At 46.6% G+C, this 23335-nt stretch overlaps 1 protein-coding gene across 3 annotated transcripts in view; it reads right to left on the bottom strand.

Moving 5' to 3' along the window:
- Positions 1–23335, bottom strand: part of TNIK (TRAF2 and NCK interacting kinase) — a 171207-nt gene that overhangs the window by 66205 nt on the left and 81667 nt on the right. For all 3 annotated transcript variants that reach the window (XM_026060818.1, XM_026060826.1, XM_026060835.1), the window contains exons 3-6: positions 20766–20891; positions 9588–9698; positions 7613–7703; positions 6101–6231 (exon numbers count right to left, since the gene is read on the bottom strand). In XM_026060818.1, the coding sequence (XP_025916603.1) occupies positions 6101–6231; positions 7613–7703; positions 9588–9698; positions 20766–20891 (459 nt within the window). The remainder of the gene's footprint in view (positions 1–6100; positions 6232–7612; positions 7704–9587; positions 9699–20765; positions 20892–23335) is intronic.

Below are 23335 nucleotides of genomic sequence, written 5' to 3'. Positions count from 1 at the left end.
GTCACGTATTTTGTGCCTTCTGATCCTTGGCCACAAGAGGTTCTGCCTCACCACCCTCCCTCCTCTTTCCTGAAGGATGCCCAGGGAAGGAAGACATGCACCTTCTTCCTTCAGGAACAAAATTTCTCCATTTTTCCTGATCCAACCGGAGAGGCTTCATGTGTTGAACTGCACAAGGATAAGGGGTRGGGAGGCAGCATGAGTCTGAAGGCAATGAGTCTACAGGAAAGCACAGCAGCAGTCCTAAAACSTGGGGTATGTATCAAAGAGAAATGTCTGCAGGGATGTCTGACGTGGGCTGTTCTGTCAACAGAACTAGTTGTTGCACCGTTACATCCTCACAAAACAGCCGCTCTGAGGGCTAAGGCAGCATATGAGGCCATGGGGCAGCGATGGTGGGCAACAAAAGTCACGTGGCACACAAGAGGTGAGATTGTAGAGGACTTCATGAGGAGAGAAAYGGTCCCTCCAAAGCAAAAGGGCCTTCTCAGAGCACCTTGCTTGTTCATCTGGATGTGCCCACTTGCTCCTTGGTCTTTTGCCCRGACTGCAGCTGGCAAAATGCCATGGTGACTCCTTGTCTCGGAAATGTATATAGGTGAGATGAAATTTTGTTCTTACTGACCATGACTTCCTCTCTCTTCTCAAGACGTTGAGCTGAAACGCAGCCTGTTGTACAGAAACCAAAACTACCTTCATGGGCTTTTTGTCAGAAACAAGATTCAAACTCAGAGTTTCATATCTTTGACCAGATTGTTCAGCTATGAGAACAAGTACAATGTCYTGACTTTAATTCTCCCCCACAGGATCCAAGTATCTATGTCCTGGCTCCTGAGGGTGAATATAGCCCACAGTACCAATTTGGATGGTGAACTGATAGCTGCAAGCTCCCTGCTTAAAACTGGAAGATATAAAAATGGATTTGATACAGTTTTCACAGAAAACAGGTTGCCTGGAATAGATTAAAAATATGAAGTATCTTGAGACACCTCAGGACTCTCTTGAATTATGCACTGCTCATTAAATGGAAGCTAGAAAAGCAGTGTTTCTCCAGTGGGAGGAGAAACAGGCACACTTTCATTTACTCTGTTCCCAAGCCTTCCTCAGCCCACATGGTTCTCAGCAGAGGTTATTTGAGTCTCCTGAATGATCAAAGCACCAAGAAAGCATACTTTGGAAAAGTCTTTTGATTTCATAGCTACATCACTTTTCCTCCTATTTTCTCACTTGCAAATAGGAACATTTATATCCCCAGCTATCTGCCAGAAAGCACTGGCGGGTTCTACTCCCAGTGCCTGCTCGCGAGGCCATACAGAAATCACAGATGTGCTATGGTTAAACCTCTAGATCCATTAATGAATCTCAGAGGATGGTTCAGTTCTTACAGACAGAAGAGGAGGAAGAGACAGTATGTGCCTGGCAGAGAGAAAACGAGAACCTTCCTTAATGGCATTGCTGCATCTTGTTTTTTGGCAGAAGGTGGCTAATTCATTATTCTGGACACCATGTATAGGGCTGCCTAATGATTCATAACTCAGTACCCAATGCATTGAGAACAGAACCCAGACTAATTTTGGTGCCTTCTTCTGAAGTGCAGTCTCCGACCCATYTCAGGCTGGGGCGCTGCCAGCTGGCACCCTGCAGTCAGCTAGCACACAGGCAAAGAGCTTTCTTCCTCCCGCGTGCTCTGCCCTGCTGCAGACTGCGAGGACAAGACTGCACTCCAGGCAAGAGTCTCTCGGAGAGAGCTTTACCCCCAGGCCTTGTCCATCCATCAGCTTCTCTGGAGTCAGTTTGGACAACTTCCTCCCTTCATCACTGGAAAACCACTTGTCGCAGCAGCCACTGTAAGCATCACAAACCTTCCCCTGAAACACAACAAATCTGACTGACCACTTCTGCTTGGCTCTTTCCAGCAAGGCCACAACGTCAGACTTCTCTGGGAGCTCAGTGCAAAAGCCTTTAGACTGAAGTCCTGGTCAGTCTGATGCTAAAGGTGAATAAGAGGACTTACTCAGCAACATCAGAACAAAACCTGTCCATGATGGGAGAACAGTAACRGGCAAGAGCAGAAGCTGTAGTCACACAGGGGACCAGAACAAGCTGGACGCTATGTAGCTACTACAATTTGCTGGAAGTTGTGTGGGAGCACTTCGAAGAGGTCTCTTAAAGAAAGACTGGCTAAATTCTGGTTACCTGCACACTGAAAAATTAGAAAACATTGTAAACAGGTACATCTCAGACTGGAAGAGACCCATTCTGCCTTCCACTCTTCCTCGTGGTATCTCCAGTTTCCACATTTTGTTCTCCCTTTTGGCCTGCTTTCTGCCATGTTCGCAAAGTCCCTCTTCAGGTTTCTTCTCTCCATTTCAAGAGTTGCCCCTTCCAAACTGCTTCAAGCCTCTAAACCTACCACTGAATGAGTAAACCAAAGAAATGCTGTTCCTCTCTCCAAGAAATGTTGTTTCTCTCTCTGCTTGGCTTTTTGCAGGGCAGCAGTCTCAGAGAAGGCACTAGGTCTTCTGTCACCTCCTGCAGCACAGAGCAGTGGGGTGGAGGTTTGGAGCTAGTGAGAGGCACCAAACCCAGAAGGAGCTACCTCCAGAGGCCCCTTCTCACATACAGCCTCCAAGAAAGACAATTTGATTTTCAGTTTCAACACACTCCCCTCGCTTTAGCCTGCTGAAGAACACTGTCCTAAGTAGACCTTGTTACACCTCTTTATACCTTCCTAAAAATTCTCTCTCAAATCTTATTTACAGCCTTTTTACAAGACAGTTATATCCAACTTTTGTTTCTGTTCAACTGGGATTTATGCTGCCTACTTAATTATCTCAGTCTTTCCACATGATTCAGTGTGCATGACCCCTTCTCTTTTGGTTGCCACTGAACTCCTTCCAAATTCCTAGTATGTCTTTCCATATTAAGGTGCCTAGTATTATATGCAAGATGCCAAGTGATCTTAAACCAGAGCAATATAGAAAGGATTATCACCTCCACAGGTCTCCTAGAGAAAGCAGACAACTCAGCAGGAAGCACACATTTTATACCGATCTGGAATTCAAATTTCTTTTGGAGTCAGAAAAGCTTTTCAGTCCACCCAGCAAAAAGAAGCTGTGCTAATACACTTGAATTGTCCTGACTTGGTAAGGGAAGCAAGCTCTTTTTTTTCTTTTGATTCTAAGCTTATTGACAAGATATCTCTAAAGAAAAGCGGAGGAATGTCTGGGGGAAAAACCAACAAATGACCTCAACAATGTGGGGTTTCTATTTGTTCTTTTTAAAAGTGGTTTATTTTTGTGAGGAGGTATTTATTGCATCCTTCCATAGATTACACAGGCATCTCTTTCTGGCTAAGAAAACAGTGAGATCAGAGGCTTTTTGTCTAGTAGATYAAGCCTGCGAGGATTTCTTTTTTTTACCCTACAATTCTCATCTATTGTATTCATTATTTTAAGCCAGTTGGCTAAACCTTGAGAGAATCTGATTTGCATCCTTTTAACAAAACTGTCATTTGCATTTTTTCCCCACTTCAAAGCAAGAGCGTCAGGTGCAGGGGTGCGACCCTGGGTACGGGCTATGTCCAGTGGCTCCCACGTCACCACGAGCTCCACAACCCTGCGCTAAGTGTGTCTGCAGCAATCAGGCTGGTTTCTTATCCGCCGTCAAGGGAAGACTGTCAGTGCCAACTTCAGAGACCAAAGTGTCCAGCCCGCAATGAATGCTGGTCCTTGGGGACAACAGAGGGATTCTGATCCCAGCATGTGTTCATCAGTCAACTGCATATTAAGTGCCCTACTTATTCTGCAAAGAGAGAAACCTCAGGGATTTCTGAGGGTAAAAAGTTGCCTATGAAGATATAAGCCTTATTTTTTTYTAAAGGAAGAAAAAATGACATGCGCGTCCTCTCTGAAGGGGAAGATTTCAGGTTCTCCTTCCCATGGCCGACTGCCTTAAGGGCAAGAAACCTATCCAGAGTGTTTCTGGATCATGAAAACTAACACGGGATCTATCTAGTACCAACAAGCCAGAAAACATTTCAGGGCGAAACAATCACACACACAATTGAACTACTTATTTTTACAACCTTTACAAATTCAGCTGACTTTCCAAGCCAGAGCGCAGATGAGGGGATGCTGAGCAGCTGAGAAGCACCGCAGTCGGGATGGGTCCGCGAGGGCAGCGGGAGAAGGTGCCAGCACGGCTCAGCCTCGCCGCAGCCTCYGTTCTTGGCAGCTCCCGTGGCGTGGGAGCCGGGTCTCCGAATATTGCTGCCTACAAGGCTGGCTGCACGGCGGCTCTGCGGAGGGGGAGTCCCGGCCGAGGCGAACCTGGCTCCGCACCGTGAGCTGCAGCCGGTGAAATCTGCCCCGTGGAGCTGCTACCCCTCACCGAGCTCCTCAGCTCGTGTTGCACATGTATCACTTGTACACACAATGCAATGCAAGACCAGCTATCAGGTTAAGGAGCCCACCGAGTTGTTAAATCTGCTCCGATGTGTCTAATAAACGGTAGCCTAACAACAGTGCGCAAAATAAAGGAGCGCTGCGATTAATTAGAGCATTGCACAGCCAGAGTGAGAGGGCTGTCAGCAGAGACATGACGAGAGCAGCTAGTGTGGGCTTTAGCCCTGCTATAAAACAGAGTAACCAGCAGAGTTAAGGAAATGCCTGTTGTAATTGGTCAATCAAAGGGAATTGAATAATTGCAGATTAAACTATTTCTGCATGTCCTTATCATTAACAATTTCTGTAACCTCGAGGATGAACTCACAGTGCATAGCTGCTCTCGGGAAAATGATCAGTTCAAAAGCTGACTGATACACTTAAATAACTGAAATAGTAAAACATCTTTTAGTTGTTTTAAAATCCTTCATCTCTTAAAAAATGCTTTGAGAGACTTGTAATTACACCCCAAATCATACCACAATGGTGTGTTGTTGCAGTATTATCTTGTAATGTCCTACTGTTAAAAATCAGCTACCTGGCCTCACACCAAAGGGTCCAAAAATCCTTTTTAAACATTACTTTGTAAAGCGACCTCTCAGCACGTGCATAAATAGAGGCACAAAAAGCTTTCCGTATGTCTCAACTTCTCCCTGAAAAACCTATGCTTTAGCCTCTTGCTCTGGGCTCTGGAAATGCTGAATGGACCTTAGGGAGTTYGGAGCTAGAAATTCAAGTTCTAGACACTTCAAACAGCAAGGCACCACAGCCAAGGGACACTTCTACAGATGTGTGTCCAGAAACTAGCAGTAAGGCAGAATCAGAGATAAAATACATTAAGCTGGCCTTGCTTTAAATGTCAGAACTCACTGTAGCTTGAACAGGCAGGTGGGAAATATGACCCTGCTAGTGACCTGTATGTGGCACAGGCCTCAGTGCCACATTATGAATCAGTAGCAACGTTGTGCTGCCATTGATCCAAAAATAAACTTTAAAAAGGCAACAGAGATGTGTGAAAAGTAGGTCAGACCCCCAAAAGTCTGACTGTGTGGCGACCTTCAGATCTCTGTGTGAATACCAGCCTGCAGGCCAAAAGATGTGATTTTGCCCTTTCTAAACCTGACCTGACTTTTCTCCAGAACAAATACAGCAAATATAGCATGTTTGACTGTAGTATTTAAACATCRATCACTCAAAAGCAGGATAGCAGGTAGGAAGCCTCAGTCTGACACCTTTCTCAGCACAGAGAAAGACTCCTTCACAGTAACTTTTGAAACGTGACGAGCACAACAAAGATTCACGATGGACCTGAATTCACATCTCAAAATCTAACTGCCAGAAAGCAAGAGAAGAACACACTGCTTCTTGACATATTTTGCAAAGCTGCAAGCATATACTAAATTCCTGAGCGCTCACTGCTCACGTTTATGTTATTGGGACATAAAACACGAGATCATACCAAGCACCCTCTTCATACGTTTATGATCGCAACTCTAATTTCAAGCACAGATAAGTTAATCAGCACAWAGAGAAAACCTTTTCTGAGTCTCTTGGCTGCCTCAATTCTTTGACTACCATGTTAGTGAGTGTTTTAGACTTTGCAAAGATCACATCTGTACTGATGTATAAACGAGYAGGAATATGCTTGTCCATACCTTAAAGTCGTAAGTGGCATCAGGATTTTCATCGCAAGCAATGACCTCAGGGGCCATCCAGTAAGGAGTCCCAATGAAGGTATTTCTTCTGCCTACTGTTCTGTCCAGCTGGGCACTGACGCCAAAATCCACTATGGATCAGAAAAACAACAGGACATCGCAAGGTCAGAGACAAACCTGAGCAAAAGTTTTCTGCTGAACGTAAAACATTAAAATGATATTAAGTTCATTCAGACCAACTTCTCTGCATAGCCGAGAGAGAAACTCCGAGCCAGACATTCTTTTTTGATCTCTGCTGAGACCAACAGAGGTCAATCAAGGATGAATCTGATCATCCGATTTCTAGGTTTTGTAAGAAACCTTGTGCCTTTTCCTCTTTGCCAGGAGGCAATGAGAAGAAATCACAGCTCCTCATACTAATGAGAAACAGGGTTAGAAACATGAATAAGCAGCAACCTTTGTTCTATGTTTTCTCATTTGAATTAAAGCCTGCCAAATATTTATAGAAGCCTCATTTTTCTACCTAAATTCTTGTGGGAAATGGCATAAATGCAAAAGACTTAAGGAACTAAGGGCTAARGACAAAGGCCCATAGAAAAATGTCAAGCACAGAGCTGCAAAATGAAGCAAAAACTGATGAAATCAAATCAATGAGAAAATACTCCATGGTCCACTAAGTTCACTTTGCACAACATAATGGTTGGAGATTTGCCCTGGAGAATTTCCCCTTGGAGGGGAATCTTCACCAGCACAAAGCGAAACGAGCTGGTGGTGCCATCTGTTAAGCTGGCTTTTTATTCTGCTGTAAAGAGAGAGAGAGACATGGTAAAACAAGGCTTCCACCTCACTTTACCAGTGAAAGGGATCTTTCATCACYGGCATAAATTAAAATGCATGAAGACAGCTTTAATAACATAGGTGCTGGACAATTGAGGATGTCAGCACATCATCTGTGCTCATCTACTGTCTTCCATCCGATCTTCATGTAGATGACTGGTCTTACAAAGAGTGATTAGCACTGCATATGAAATCCAGAGCAGTTCTTGCAAATGAAGTTCCCTCCTACAGGTTRGCTTGGAAAACAAATCTGGATTGTATCAGACTAAACTGAAGGAATTATGATCCTTCAGGACACCACTATGAAGCCGTGGGGAAACAGGCTTTGTTATTATTTGGGGGTGCACAGATTCAAATTTTCAACCTGAGGCATGAAAAAATGGTCATGACTATGCAACCCATATCTGAGAGCAGAGCTACCCAAACTATCTGTCCAAAGCACTGCTGCAAGTACATCTTTGCCTGCAGAACCTGATCATCAATCACTGACTGTTTATTGCATGACACTTGGTCAAAACCCAAGGTCGTATTATTGAGGCTGGCACAAAGAAAAACGCACAGTAGCTCTTTGTATCCATCCCCATTCGCCAAGTCATTTACACAGCCTCTACCAATTTTGTTTCTTCTCTCCAGCCAGCCTACTTGCTATTTCCAAGAGCTCTAACCCACTCTTACCTAGTTTAACTTCTGCATTTTCCGTCAGCAATACATTCTGTCCCTTGATGTCTCGATGAATTACTTTGTGCTGGTGTAGATGACTCAAACCCTAGAGAATTCAGAGAAAGGTTAGAGGAATACAAGTTCAAAGCATGTTATTTTCTGACATTCCTCTTCAACCAATTATGCTCCAGAAATGAAAGATTCACAGTCGGAGTTAAGCACTTGAGAACACTTTTGTTTATCATGTGTTCAAAATACTGTCCTATGTTACACGCTGGGAGGACATACCTGGCAAGTGAAACACCCACTTACTGGCTATGTGTGCAGCAGTGGGTGCTCTCTACACCGAGAGAAAAGAACTGTCAATTCTATAGGGATTAAGACCAACCTTTCAGTTTCGGCAGGAACCCATATTAACTCAAATTCCTCAGCACCTCTAGACATTTTCTTTCTCCATGTGCATTTTTGCCTTTAGGGAGCCATTTGTGCGGCAGAAATAATAGAATGTTTTTGTCTCCTTTCTGTGTTTCCATCATCCAGAAACTGAAAAACCAATTCTCTTTTCATATTGGTCCAATAAATGGGACTCCAATACATTAACAAGCTTGCAATAAAAAAGCTACCATGCAAATACAAATACTATAACTTGCACATATCCCTAATAGAGATATCGCTCAAATTAAAATCTTGTCTTGGAGGCTAAAGGTAAACTAGCTTTTCTGTTGCGCTTTTTTATTAGCTCATTAATTTCTTTTTGCAACCTACGTTTTTATTTCATTCATTTATTATTTCAGTTTCAAAGTAACATCAACCTATATTGCCAGCGTAGTAAAACATAGATTACTTAAAATATAGATTACTTTAAAAACTAATTTTGCATTAGGTTTACATTTCATATTAAACATTCACATTTTAGGAAGAAAATCATTTTCGGTATCACTGCTGATAGTTATTAATCACATTATGCTTGTTACCTTGGGACACCACCATGAAATAAGCTATGTACTGGAGCCCTGCTGCACTCAAYTTTTACCAACATTATACCCGGTTAGAGGCTCTTTGATCCTTTGGGCACTGAAGGCAAAGCAAAAATTTCACTGAATTTCAGCAAATCCTGCAGCAGCGCAGGGTCAAGTATACTGTTTCAGAATTACAAGAGGTGCCCCAACTTCTGAAACAGTACAGAGGCTTTTGCCTCCGTGGGTCGTCGGTCCGCCAGCCGCCAAACAACTGCCCCGAGGGGCGGCCGCAGGGGACGGCGGCCCTGGACACAGCTCCGCGGTCGCCTTCTGACTCCCCGACAAGGACTATTTTAAGAGAGAGGCTTGGAGAGTTCATATGTTTAAAAAGAGCCTGTGCAAGTGTGGTTTCCTGACACTGAAACGTCCATACAACTGATGTTCGTGGAGTGATAGATTTTAATGTCAGGGGAACCATTAGGATCGCATAATCTGACCTCATTTGCACAAAACGCGAGCAAACCTTTGCTGCAGGTGCCAGTATGTGAAACTGGCCCGGCCCATTTTAAGCCATTCCAGTCAAAGCTGTATCTTGTGGGTATAAAAGCTGCAGCATCCTCATTAAAGCCAGAGACATGTGGATTTGAGAAAACATGGGGGATGTTTTCATCATGAAGATTCTTTCCACAGACTTTATTAGCTCTCACCTTTCTGCTAATTGAAAACTTAATTCTAATGTGCATAAATCCTTGCCCTATTAATATTAAAGGGRATTATATTTTTGTTGAAGGAAAAAGGGGGTTAAAAGTCAGGGAACTAACGGAGCTAAAGGGCATTAAATGGTGCTTATTTATTATGCATCATACACGCACATGAATCATTCATGCCCACAGGCACCGAAGCAGCTCTAGACTATGGCAGTGCAGCAGCCATAAAGCCRCAAGAGCCATCTCAGAGGCTTTACGTGTTCTCTGAGCATCGAGTCCAAGAGTCAGACGATGCAGGACATTTAGCTCGCTCTGGCCGCATACCCGTAAAATCTCTCTGCAGATGTAGGCGATCCACTCCTCCTTCAAAGTGTTCCCTTTCGTGTTCTTGATCAGGTCGGTGACGGAGCCAGCGCCACAAAACTCCATCACCAGCTGGCAAAGGAAACAAAAGTGCCATTACTGCAATTAAACTGAAAGCATCCTCGGGGCTGCCATAACYTAGGGTAGGACCCTGGAGCTGGCAGTGTCGCTATGGCACTGCGACACTGCTACACAAAGCGATCGTTACATCATTTTGAATCTATCAACTTTTAATCCATGTAATTTTTGTTAAAAAAATAAATCAGTAAGATGTTGGAAGGCTTGAAAGGCCTGCTGCTCTCCAGAYGAACCGGAACAAGAAACAGGAATCAGTTTAGTACTGAAAAGCAGAGGAGGAAATCAGAAATCTCAGCTCCTACTGTTATGTACTCTACATTATACTTATCTATTATCGATCTTTAGTATCAATATCAATGCAAGCGAAACTCTTTCTTGCACAGAAATTCTTCAACCCTGCAAATGTGAAGGCAAAGTTACAGACGTGAGGAAGCTTCTGCCTACAACCTTAAAAACTAGCTTGATTTTTCAACTTYTTCTACCAGGAGATTTTTGTCTTTGACTGCTTTTTCAGACCAGAAACATGTCTTGAGGCGAAGCTTGTTGTGTAGCTGCAACCTCTCGAGGAGACAGCTGGAGTCCTAYTGCTTGGGTTGCTCCAAATTAGACTGGGCACCACTGTTTGTACCGCTTACAAAGTTTCATAATAACAAATATAAAAATACAAGGATCTAACCCAAACTCAAACTGAATAYTGCCACTGAGCAACTGTGATATAAAACATACAAAAATAGCATAGGATACAAGTCTGCCTCCCAGGAACATCACCAATTCCCAGCGCGTCCAGGGAAACATCAGTGGGCTCAAGATAGAGCACACATCCAGCATGTACAACAGACCTGCTCGAAGAYCCAGAGAAATGCTTTTCTCCCAAAAGTGAACCTGCATTTTCCAAACAGACCAGTTTGTCTGATAAGAGACATTCCTTTTCATTACAAGTCTCACCTTGCCAAATTCTTAAATGTACAATTTTAAAGTTTCTYATCATATGAAGCTTCCACAGTACTTTTCCTCGCAAATGACATCACTTTATTAAAAGCAAGGGCCAAGAGGACAAGGAAGAGAAGGAGAGCAAAAAAGGTTAGGCCCAATCAAATTGCTCAAACAGTGATTAAAAAGACCATTGTATTTAAACAATCATAAAATGTAGACTGAATACTGCTAGAAGCCTTTAGTTTAAATAAAATACTTGAGCAGAATATATCTTAGCTGGCTGAAAAAGCATTTTGACCATGACCCTATCTTTAGTTCTGATATTCAGTTTCTCTAATCTTCCTAAAGTGACAGCTGAAAAATTCTTTGCACGTCCCTGCTACGTCACGAACCTGGCTCCAAGAAATAAATGTGTGATTGGCCAAAGTCGGCTCCGTGCAAAGGGAATGAACGCTGCGGCACCATCTGCAGCTTTTCCATCCTAGCATGTGAGACTGGCAATGGGATTGGGCATAAGCAGAAAATAGTGGGTTACTAATTACTCCCCAAATAGGGAATAATGGAGCAATTGGTTTCAGAGTAGCTTTCCCTGTCCTTCTTCCCTTCGGCTGATTGGCACATGGGGGATATCAGTATCTGTACATGTGTTTCTGGTGAAATAAATATTTGGGATCCCACCACAGTAAGCACTGTAAGGAAACCCTTGGAGAGCAGAACTACCCCACAAATGCTTTCCAACCCAAAAGACACTCCCTGCAATCCTACTCAGTCCCCGACCCACGGAAATGCTTCCACAGGCTCTCGCTAGGCTACGAAGGAGGCAGAGCTTTGTGGCTGGGAAAGAAGGCAAGAATTTGGTTAAGAACTGCCGTATGTCTGTCCTCTCCCGCAGCAGTCAGACAGGCGCACGCACACACGGTACCTGTCTGTGCTCCTACGAGTTAAAGAGCGATGGAAGAGGAAGGGCAGATTATACCACATATTACCATCACGACGCTTGAAGAAGATGGAGCAAACATCATTAGAAGTACCCAGAGCACCATTACTTTGCCAGATTAGCTTCACGGTGCTGGCAATTCTCTCAGCCCTAGACGCTGTTCCTGATTATCACAGACGAAAGGTTAATTTTGCACCGGGAAGTGAATAATGCAGCCACCTGCTGATGTATCTGAAATCTGTAATTGTGAAATCTCCTGGAGACTGAAAAAAAAAGGGGATAGAGGGAAAAAGAGAAAGAATCCCAGGGAGAGTGTTTCCAGCTTGGTTTTTTAAGAGCTGCACTATCCCTTAACATCTATAGGAAAATATCCGGCACCAGCAGATCTTTGGCAGTACCAGCAGCTTCAAGGTCCAGTTGGGCAGAGTCCAGGGGGGCTTAGCAGTGTGCACATGTTGCTAAYGTTAAGGCATTTCCAATACACTTTGCCATGAATTATCTAAGAGGAAGAGCAACAGAAAGATAACGAGGTTCCCAGCAAATCCCAGTCCATAATGGAAGGTTAAAAGACACCTGACTTGAAAAAATACCATTTCCAGGAGTTTTATATGGAAGTGAAAAGGAACCAAGCAACTACTCCTAACTGAAAGGAATAAAACACACAATTTTTTCTCCAGCAAAACTTGCAATTGCCAGAGTTTCTTTTTGAAATTCACAAACTACTGCAAATGTAGCTTTTTTAATGAGATATTTTTCAGTGATGTTGGCTGTACAGGTTGTGCTGAGCACAGAGCTGGCTGCCAGAAACTTTCTTTTGACCTCTGACTGTGGTTCTGTGGTTCTGTGATCATTAAATACCGCAGCTCTCTACATCCCGGCCAGGCAGCAGCACAAGCGGGATCTGGATCAGCTACGGCCACTCCAGCACACTTCCACGGCATCAGCCAGACGCGAGGCACTGCCATTAATGCTAGCTGCAGAGGACAGATGCAGCAAAGGGCCTGCTGGCACAAAGTTAACCCATCGCCTTTTTTTTTTTCCCTCTCTTTTGGACAAATCTGAAGTGACAGAATGCGCTTATACCACGTCAGTGCTTTGGGTGGTGTAACAGGGGTGTTTTTGATGGGCTGCTGGAAGGCCTACAGCTGGGTTCATTGTATCGGCCTATCACGTTCTCAGGTCTGCCCCGTCGGCAAACACTTTGCAGACCTACGTACCACAGCACTTGCATCTCAATGGCATTCTCTTTCTTTTACACGTAGGGAAATGAAGGGTGATCAATAACGAAGCGATGGCATGATTTTTCCTCCCCACATGCTGGCTGCTGTGTGCACTGGCCCTGCCCCTTCTGTTGAAACCAGACTCGGCTGCAGCCCCGCGGGCCGGCGCGGAGGGCTCTGCTGCTCGAGCAGCCGCTCCGCTCTCCTCCCAGCTCCTCCGCCCCGGCACCGAGGAGCAAAGCTGGCAGCACGTGCTGCGGCACCTACCAGGCCCGTCACCCCCCGATGGCTCTAGAGCTTCCTTTGACCCAGTGGGCAGGACATTGCAGGAGCCCCCACTATGATTTATACAGTGCAGTCTCCAAAGAGAGAAAATACTGAAGATCAGTAAGGATGCACACCATTAAACGAGGTCAGACCTCACCTAAGATACTATGCGTTATGCTGGGCAGCTGAATCCAGGAGAGACACTGGAGCAAGGACAGAAAAGGACCAGTAGGATGATCAAGGGAAAAGATAATTGGTCTTCTCAGAGGACTTGCAGGCTTGTTCAACTGGCCAAAGGACGGATGACGATGGGATATGACTGCATACTATAAATAGCATGGACAAGCAAGCAYCAGAGAGGGAGAAGAAGTACTTAAGCAACAAAGTAGATATTGGCACAATATCAAAGGGTATAAATATCCTATGGATATATTTCATTTGGAAACCAACGGAGGTTTCAGAACAGCCTTCCAGTAGAAAAAAAAGGAGCAGAAGTTTCAACCGATTTTAGGACAGAGCTTARTACATTTAGGAAAGGTTTCAAATGACTCAGTTATACTTTCCTATCAGTCCTACATCTCTAGGAGACTGCTTTGTCCAGCAAACGCTTGTATTATCACCAATCTTATTAAAGGATGATGCTATGATGGGGTAAGACAATAAACTTGAAATGCAGATTGAATTTTTATTAACCATAATTAAAATTATCGTCAAGATGGGATAAAGGTAAGCTCATCTCCTGAAAGTTAATTTGCAAGGCCATTTATTGAGGAAGTATTTTTAAATACAGTTCATTTACTCAGCTCTTCATATCAGAGTGACACAAACTTCATGAGCAAGGCAAATTCCCAAGAAGCGGCTCTTCCCAAGAAGTGAGTCTCTGCCCTGCCTTCTCAGGAATCCTTTGTTTAAGGAGCCTTCACCGCTTTCAACTCAGCCATGACCTTCCTCAGTTTGGGAATGGCCACACAGACCTGTGATCCCATTCCCACTGTACATTACCTCGAAGACATGCATTTCCAGTGCAAAAAACACCCTCCTGGTAACRGCGATCCACCTCGTGCGCTCCAGAGGGGCTCCCCAGGTTCACCCAAACTCTTTACCCTGCAAGCCAAATCCTTCTGTCTTCCTGTTCCCCACCCCAAGAACAACTTATCCAATTTCTCTTTTGTAAGTCACTGAAAACGATCCCCAAACTCCCCCAGGCTAAATGCTACGGGAAATTTGTCCTCCCTGCCACATCCCAGCCCTTTCTCCTTCAGCCCCCTCGCAGGGGCTCCCACCTTGACCGCCCTGCGGTGGCCTGGCCCATGTCCAGACACGTCACCCTCAAACACAAAGAGAACAGCCAGCTTGGAGGGATGGCTGCTGCGCCCTGAGAAGTCACAGGTATGGGTGCAACAGCTCCAGCAGCAACAGGTGACCCAGTGACGAAAGCAGCTGGACTAATGCAAAACCAGCCAGGACCAACCGCGAAAACAGGCAGGATCGACCCTGTCTATGCAGAAACGTGCCACCCCACCACACCACAGCAAAAGCGGCCAGCTGGAGAGCGGTGGCACCTGGCAAAGGGGGATGGACAGACACCTGCACACACTACTTGCAAAGGCCGTAAGAAATGCAGTTCGGTTTCTTAAACCCAGGGCATAAAGCTTCCCACCTCCCCCCACAGCCTGGCTCTCTTCCTCCTTCTCTCACTCATCATGGCTCCTCGTACTGAAACTACACCTGGAGGCAGTGACGGAGCATTAAAAATGCAGAAACCATCACGTGGTGGTTCAGCTGAAAAGTCAGTGCCTGGTTCAGAAACTGAGAGAACGACAGATTTTGTATCAAGCACTGATTAAAATATTCTGTAGAAATAAACATCCCTGTTACGCACGCTGAACTGAGAAGATAAGCACGGGTTTTAATTGCCTGTGCAAATGCTACAGCTGAAGCAGGCTGCAGATGAAGCGGTGCTACTTGCAGCGCTCCGGTTCTGCAGCCTGCCCGGCRCAGGCACCACCGCCGCTGCAACACCCCTCTCCAGCTGCAGCCCGGCACAAAAACAGAGGCTGCCGCGGCTCTGGTCTCCTTTCCTTGAAGGCAGTGGCRTGCCATACAAACAGCTCTTGCAGATTTTCATAAATAAATAATCTGCCTGGCTGCATTCTGCTGGCACCTCCTTATAGCTCGAGCCCAGGCAAGCAATTCGTAGTGCTTAGGGAGCCTGAAGGTAGCTCCAGCCCGAGTCCTGAGCAGGCAGAGAGCTTTGGGCTTAGGAACAGGACAGAAATGAGACTGAGCGCCCGGCGTTTGCAATATATACAGGGCTCCCACTGAAATAGCTTTGAACAGGAACGAAAATTAAATAGCTTTGGCTTACATAGCCACAAAGCAGCAGAAAGCCTTTCTTCTAAAAGCCCTACCCTCTCGGTCCGAGTCCAAAGGAGAAGCCCTGTTCTCCTCCAGCCTGCTTGTGATGGACTCTCATCAAGCCTTCCCTTACAGTCGCCTTCCCCGCCACGTCTCGGGTCACGTCGATGGACTGGGGATCTTGAAGGAACTAATGAGAATTACAGCTCAACCGAAAACCGTCGCCTGTCAAATGTTTAATGATTTAATTCCTGTGACGCAAGGTATCATCAACAATCCAAAAATATTCTCCAGTTCCTATAAACAGATTAAGATCAATCCTGCTCCGAGCTGCTGAGGTGCAAGCCCAATGGATTCAATGGCTTTGCACACACACTTGTCCCATTTTAACAGCCACTTTCGGAGCCTTGCTGGCCCCGTTTTTGCTCTCCAAAACCTGGTGTGACTCCAGCACCGCAAGACTTGCCGCAGGTTTCTACCACCACCGCAGTGATTAAAACAGGTATCTGTGGTTCAAAATCTGAAAACGAGTGTTCCTACCACCGCTTTGAACRGTACCCCCTGAGACCTTCCCCTTTCCTCTCAGGTCCCGCACTTTGGACCCAGATTATCCCTCTGCCCAACCCTGGCTGCAGCTGGAGTTGATTTAGCATCCTTCCCCAAATCACCTGAATTTGTTCCTCCTAAGCAACGGCCCCCAGCTCCTCTGCCTGCAGAGGATGTGCCGGGAGGCTGACCCACCGCCGGCACCGTCCCGGCTGCGTCCGTGGTGGGCAGCCCTCGGGGACCCTGGGGACACYTGCCGAGCGCAGGTATTTTGAAGCCTGCCTGTTAGTCATTTCTCCCCCTTCATTATACATCCACCTCCCAAGTCTTTGTTGGGGTTGCCATGGAAGCGATCCCTCTCCAGCCTGGAAGGCAAGTACCTCTCGCCCCTGGGGACCGGCGCCRCTGCCGCGCTCTGCCCTCGGCTGTCACCAGCCCGCGGCTTCGGCCGAATGCTGTGCAAATCCCATCCTACACGCAGCAGCAAAATCCAACACTATTGTATATGCATGGCAGATCTTTTTGGTTAATTACTTCAACACACTACAGGCGGCAAGGACAGATGACAAACATCCAGCAAAGTGGCACCCATATCACCCTGAGGATGTGCACGGTATGTTAACACACGGAAACGAAGAGGAGACCCTGCAGCTTCCAGTAACAGTCCCGCAATCAGGCCTGGAAGAAGATCAGGAAAGGATCCTTTGGGATCGCATTGCCTTCCCCATCGTGTTCAAGCTTTGGTATGAATGTCCCACTCCACCCCAGCCTCCAAAAAGCAACAAAAACCTCAAAACAACCCCCCCCCAACCCCTGTGTAATTCCACCCTGACACAAAATCACACCCGTGCCCCATAGCTCCTGCTGGGCCACGGCGAGGCCACCTCTGCACTTTGATTTTGCCTGTCACTGAGCCCCTGTTCCCCTCCCCTCCGAGCCCCTTCATCTGCCCAGTCCTCCCTCYGGAGCCCCTTCTGCCCCAATACCTCCAGGTAATCACCTGGCTGCGTCCTGCAAATGAGCTGCTCGCGCACACCGAGGAAGGCAGGGCAAAAGAGGAGAGGATGGGTCATACAGAGCCTGAAATTAAGCCTGGGAACCGATACCAGGAAGAATTTAATGAACTGAACTCAAAGAAATAACAGTTAGCAGATAAGCTGGGTCCTTGCCACCCCAGACCACTTGTCCAGCGCATCCTGGCTCTGCCCCTTCCGCGGGGCGCTCTGCCGGCAGCGCCTCCCTGTCTAGTTTGGGGCCGGCCACGTYTCCTCCAAAGCCCCACGGCGCACACCGCATGTCCGCGCTGCTCAGGGAAGGCAGCTCAGCCCGGCTCGGGAGCACCGGAGATTTGCCTTTCACTGGACGTCACGTATTCCGGTTCGGCGGCGGCCCCAAGTCCCCACTGCCCAGCACCAGGACAAGCCCAGACCCAGACCAGCCAGAACGGGCCACCGTCACCGCCCTCGGAAAGCGACACTTCAGCCCCGAGAGAAGTAAGGCTACTTCAGGTCTGCTGCCTTCCATAAAGGTTGTCCCTCTGACTTCTACTTCCTTCTTATTAATGCACCGGATTTGCGATACGCATCTCCATTTGCTGTGATATGTCTTCTAAAATATGCTCTGCGCGGCTCTCTAAATTCGGGGAAATTCACTCRTTTAATAAGCTCGTCTTTCACGGCCAGTGGCTGCCGCTGAATGGAGAGCAGCAACACCGACAGACCTGTTCATCACTACGGCACGCGGCAGAAGCCGCGACAATACTTCATGTCAGAAGGCTGCCGTGTTCCCGAGCGATCTTAATCTCCATTGAAAGAGCTCTCTGTTTTTTATTTCCGTATCAGCCTTCTGAATGTCAATAAAAAGAATTACTTGGGCATTATCAGAAAYCGTTTTATTTCAGCAAAGGGCTGATGAAAAATAAACAGGCCTTTATCTGCGCGGCAGGACTGATAGAGTTCGCACAAGCTCTAATTCAATCAGATCCTGGAAAAACAGCTATATAACATGCTGACCCCAGCACACCTCCTCCCCGCTGCCACGGAGGTTTCCTTTGGGTACCGCAACCAGCCCCGGCACYGGACAGAGACTTTTAAATATCTCCTGCACCAGCACTACCAAATGGAAGGAAAGCAGCTTTTGCAACAGCTTTCTTCATTTGCCCACAAGAAAGGCCCCAAAACTGAGATGAGAGTTAGTTGGCCTGAAAGGAAATTCAGATTATCTAGCGTGCCCCTCTTGTAGGCGGTCACAGGGAGCCCGCGGACGAGCAGGGCAGCCGGGAACATAAGACTTGTTCCCTTCGCACAGCCGGGCGGCCCTCGGAGCGAAATCGCACGTTCGGCCTCTGCCTTCAGCCGCCTGAAGCGATACAGCACACGATGAAGAAGATCCGACTTTAAGGCTCTCCTAACTCAGGGAGAGTTCTCTACTGAGCTTTTCTGTTTGGAAGTTTGGACTGCTCTGGATGGCCAAATCGTTTTATTTCAAGGTTATCATCTGCCATATTCGCCCCGTGAGCCCGGCCGCTGCAGCTGCTCTGGACAGGTCCCGGCCCCGCGGCGCGCTCCGGGCTGAGCCCAGCTCCTCCGAGTGCTTCTGTGGGAAGTCATGGGCTTGGCACGCTGTCAGCGGGCTTTGACTTTTTTTTTTTCCTCCAGCCACTCCAGCAGCACAAGGGGAAATGTTTTTTTTTTTTTAAACAGATTATAAAACAGCCAAAGCCAAGTGGAATTTCACGGGATGAAAAGGCATTTCTCAGCTTGACAGCTTTCTCCTCGCTGAATTCCAGGCCTGCTGCAAAGGACACATTTTTTTAAAAAGTTCCCACCAGACAAAAAAACCCAAATAACAGAAGCCTGGGGAATCCAAGTCCCCAAGTCTTCCCAGTAATTCTGTGCAATAGAAAATCTTTGATATCAAAACAACACAAGCAGAGCCCCATCGGCTCCGTTTCTGCCACAGGTGACGTGGAGGAATGTCCCCTGCAATCCTCTCCAGTTCCCACAGGCCACTAATGTCCTGGCATGTTGACGTAGTGGCAAACCACCGAAGCAATTTCACTGGAAACCTTTTGGAGCTGCTAAAATACAGCCTGGATGATATGAAAACTAAAGAAAAGAACATTCTGCAGACTCTCTGTGGAGATATAGCAGTACAGGTCAGAGAACTGTTGTTAAAAAGGATGAAATTTTTTTTTCGGAAGCTGACACTAATTCACAGCTCTTTGGGGGTTTTTTATATATTTTTATATATACGTATACTTGGAGGTTAGGGCAAGGTTGTGGCACAGAGAGGATGAAACAGCTGCCTTCCCAGGACTTAAGAAAAATGAATATAGCATGGAGCACACCTGAGAAAAGGCTGGCACCATCTTCTTCTGCCCGAATGTATTTAGTATACTAAACCTCCACTGCCTGCAGTACGGGAGKCAGGGCATCCTGCACAATGCAAATCCTAAATAATACCAGTAAAACGGGATGGGGCGGCGCGGGTGGCAGTGCGGTGCTACGTCCCCGCCAGCCCTGCCCGGCCCGGAGACCCAGCGAGCGGCTGCACCGAGGGCTCGTTGGCTCCGGCTCAYGYGGCGCTGACGCAYRCACAGTGCTGCCGGCCCGCGGAGCYGTGTTTGTCCCACTCTGCCGGGCTGACCGAGCCCAGCAGGATCCACTTTCGATCCCTGCAGACCCAGGCAGGTACCCACGCATCTGCGATGCACTAAATGGGCAAGCCAGAGAACCCATGCTTGGATAATTCAGAACTGACTCAATTTACAGGCCTGTAAAGGAATAAACACTATTCAGACTACAAGACCTCAGCCAGGTGGTTACGTTTAAGATAACTTTGCATTATTTATAGCCTAAACGTAAGCTGCCTGAGCCTGCCCTTCAACACTGACACAATAAAAGCAGTATCTCAAATCACTGGTCAGATGCTCACATGAGCTGCAGGCTGTTGCTCCATAGATATCCATCAGCACAGCTGACCTCAGAATATAGCACAGCAACTTTAATTAATTTTTCATATCCCTTATGATAAGAAGCAAGGCAGTGCCTGGAGCCCCGAGCTGCAGTGCCTGCTCAGGGCCTCACCAGCCCGGCCGCCAGAGGCAGGGGGCTCGCCTACGCTCGTGCTCTGGCTCTCCCAAGGAACAGAGGCAGATTTAAACCCTGCCCTCCGAGGTCTGGGAATGCTGAATAAATAACTGAGAAGCCACTGTCCTCTACGGACAAGGGAAACAGCAGGATGAGGCAGGCAGGGATTTACCGGCAGGCAAAGCAGCTTTCACCCCTTCATCAGGACCGGGTGATCCTCTCCGAAATGGCTGAACAGCTCCAGCCCCTCCTGCCTCCCTTTCTCCAGCCCCCTCCTCTTCATTTTTCTGCATTGTCCCCATGAAACAATAATTAACGCTAAAAGTTGGCAGGAAACATGAGTGCCCAGAATCACCCCCAACCAGCCTTTAAGCATCTATGTTCTTATCAAAGCTCCCTTTTTCTTCCAACTGTTTTTGACGCATTTGTTTATTTTCATAGGATAGAACAATTTTCAAATGACTATTATAACAGAGATGCTGTTAATGATCATCCAGAACAAAACTGTTTTCTATAATCAGTCTGCAAACCTTTTATGGATAAATGGAGAAGCATTTTTCAGTGCAGGAACAGCCTTTTCAAAGCTACTAAGCCAAAAAAGACACATACAAAATAAGGCTTTTTGTAATACAGGTGGTGGTARGAGCACAACACAGAGAAACTGTTTATGTCAAAACCCAGTGATTTTAAAGAAAAGAAAGTAATTTACCCAGAGCTGATCATCCATTCCCGGTGGGTTCTTTTTAATAAAAGCACCATAATATGTAGCAATATTTCGGTGATGAGAATATTTCTTCAGCATGTTGATTTCTTGTTTGATCTCCTCCTCTTCATCCTAGGATGAGGGGAAAAGCAAAGAAAACCAACATCAGTGACACAAAGAGACCACACTTCACACACAGCCTTCTCTTCATCACATTAGTTAACTTCCACACACTAATTTTCCTTGGGCCATTTATTTACAGCCACTTTTTACAGTGTGCAATTCACACCGGAGACTGTGGAGCTTGAGGTTCGGACTGGAGAGGAACGGGTTAAAAATATGCCCTTGTGCAAAAAGCGAAGAATAGCAGGACCAGAGAAAACACATGCTTTGCCACATCCCCTATCGTGTTTCTGAGCCCTGAACTGGAAAGATCGTCAGGCAGTTCAGAAACCAGTTCGCTTCCAAATGATTCAGATCATGGCACCTCTTCCAACACAGGATCCCAAATGCAAGGAGAAGGTTTACGTGAGAACATGCAGCCATTGCACACTGGTGCATAACCAGCCATCCCAGCTCACTGTTAGAGCCACTGGGCACGGAGGGGAGCGAAGAGCCCAAAGAAGCTCCTGAGCAGCCACACACCTGCATAGGATAAATACCTGTCTGGAAGGGGGTGGCCAAAGGCACCGATTCGCAGGACAGGCAGCGAAACCGGGTTTGGCCAGGAAATAAGCCCTTGTGTGGAGCCCTGTTCTAGATCCAGGGAGGCACCAATATGAAAGACTTTGGCATCTATCACCAAACAGGAGATCCACAGACAGACCACATGTTTTGAGCAACTCAGCCATTCCTCCACCTTTTTAAACTAATCCCCTTATAATTCCTATTTGTACCATATTGTTCCGAACCTTAACCATACTTTCATTGCTCCAGTAACGCCTCAGCTGTGCTGCACGTCCTTCTAGACCCATTGGTGGCCCAACAGGATGGTCTACTAGAACACCCTGCATCAGCCTTCCGCAGCCCAGYTCCCTCTCCAGCAGTGTGACGCACTGCTCCTTCCCACCTTGGTAAGGCAGGGAGCAAGCACAAGGCCCTGGCTGACAGCAGTCACTGCACAGTTTTTCGTTCCCAGGCTCGCTAGGTGGAAAGCTCACAGACGAGGCTAACGTGGACTTTGCTCTGGTGCAAAAGCACGTCTGGGGGAACACTGAAGTGAGCAGCTTTTGGCAATGTGTATAATTGGTGACAGCGTCATGCAGAGAGTAGGCAGCCGCTGCCCAGCCTGCCAATTCAGAATATTCTCTTCTAGGCTAATTCAGTCCTGATGCAAGATCATTGGTTCCTGTGGGCTTTAGCACTTTCACAGCCCCTCTCTGTTTGGTTTGCAAAGCCACAATAGCTGAAGCAGCTTAGGCAGGAGAACTGCATTGACGACTGTTTTGAAGTACTGCCGCTTTGCTTTCAATGTGATCAAACATGCCCTGATTTTATTTTAAGCTGACAGAATTCCAGCCCACTGGAATTGCATGGACCGTGGTGCCGGCAACAGCAGTTAGCACCTTGATGTTGATTAGCTTTATTGTAAAGGGACCAGAAGGACTATTACTCTTTCCCTCTCTATTACCCTTACTTCCCTCACCTGCTTGATCCTGAATTCCATTTTACAAACCAGCAATGACAAGACACCCTGGTGATCAGCTAAACTGCATTACGCAGCCCTTTAAAGACRAGTATTTCCTGACCAGATGTCACACAACACATGGAGAGAAACACTGATTTCTTTCCAAACTCCTATGGAAAGTGATTTAATGATCATRGTCTTTAAGAGAGAATTCAGGGAAGAGCACTGAAGATGAGGACTGGAGGAACAAATAGAAGAAGTAGCTAGATCAAGCTCCAGTGTTATCTTCAGTAAGAATATGGAAGGCATAAACACCAAAGTGGGTGAGGAATGGGCCTAAAACTTTTAAGGAAAACCTGTGGACAATCCTGAAAGACCTTTTTCACTTTGTTCCTTCTAATGGTCAGCACAACTTTGCTTGGCTTCATGCGCCTGGAGGACCAGGGAATACAACACTTAGTTTATCAGGACCCCAGAGAGATGAAGGGGGATTGTCGCAACTGGAGCAGGCCCATCTAGTTCACAAAGAAACCCGACCCCATGGTCAACCACCAACAGATCCAGGTGAATGTTTCACAGGGCGGATGCAAGCACGGTCTACATGTTCACGTGTTACTAAGGCATGGACAGATCATGAGGGTATGCCTCAAAAACTGGACCTCTGGATCCCTCTGGAGAAGAGATGACTGAGGGGGGATCTTATCGCTCTGTACAGATATCTGAAGGGAGGGTGTAAAGAGGATTGGGCCAGACTCTTCTCAGTGGTGACCAGTGATGGGAGGAGAGGCAACGGGCACAAACTGAAACACAGGAAGTTCCATCTGAACATAAGGAAAAACTTCTTTACTGTGAGGGTGACTGAGCACTGGCACAGGTTGCCCAGAGAGGTTGYGAAATCTCCATCCTTGGAGATATTCAAAAGTCATCTGGATAGYTTCCTGGGCAACAT

This window comes from Apteryx rowi, unplaced genomic scaffold (genome assembly GCF_003343035.1).
Source record: "Apteryx rowi isolate R43461 unplaced genomic scaffold, aptRow1 scaffold_10, whole genome shotgun sequence".
Lineage (NCBI taxonomy): Eukaryota > Metazoa > Chordata > Aves > Apterygiformes > Apterygidae > Apteryx > Apteryx rowi.
Note: the sequence above shows the minus strand (reverse complement) of the source record. Positions and strands in the feature narration are given on the sequence as shown.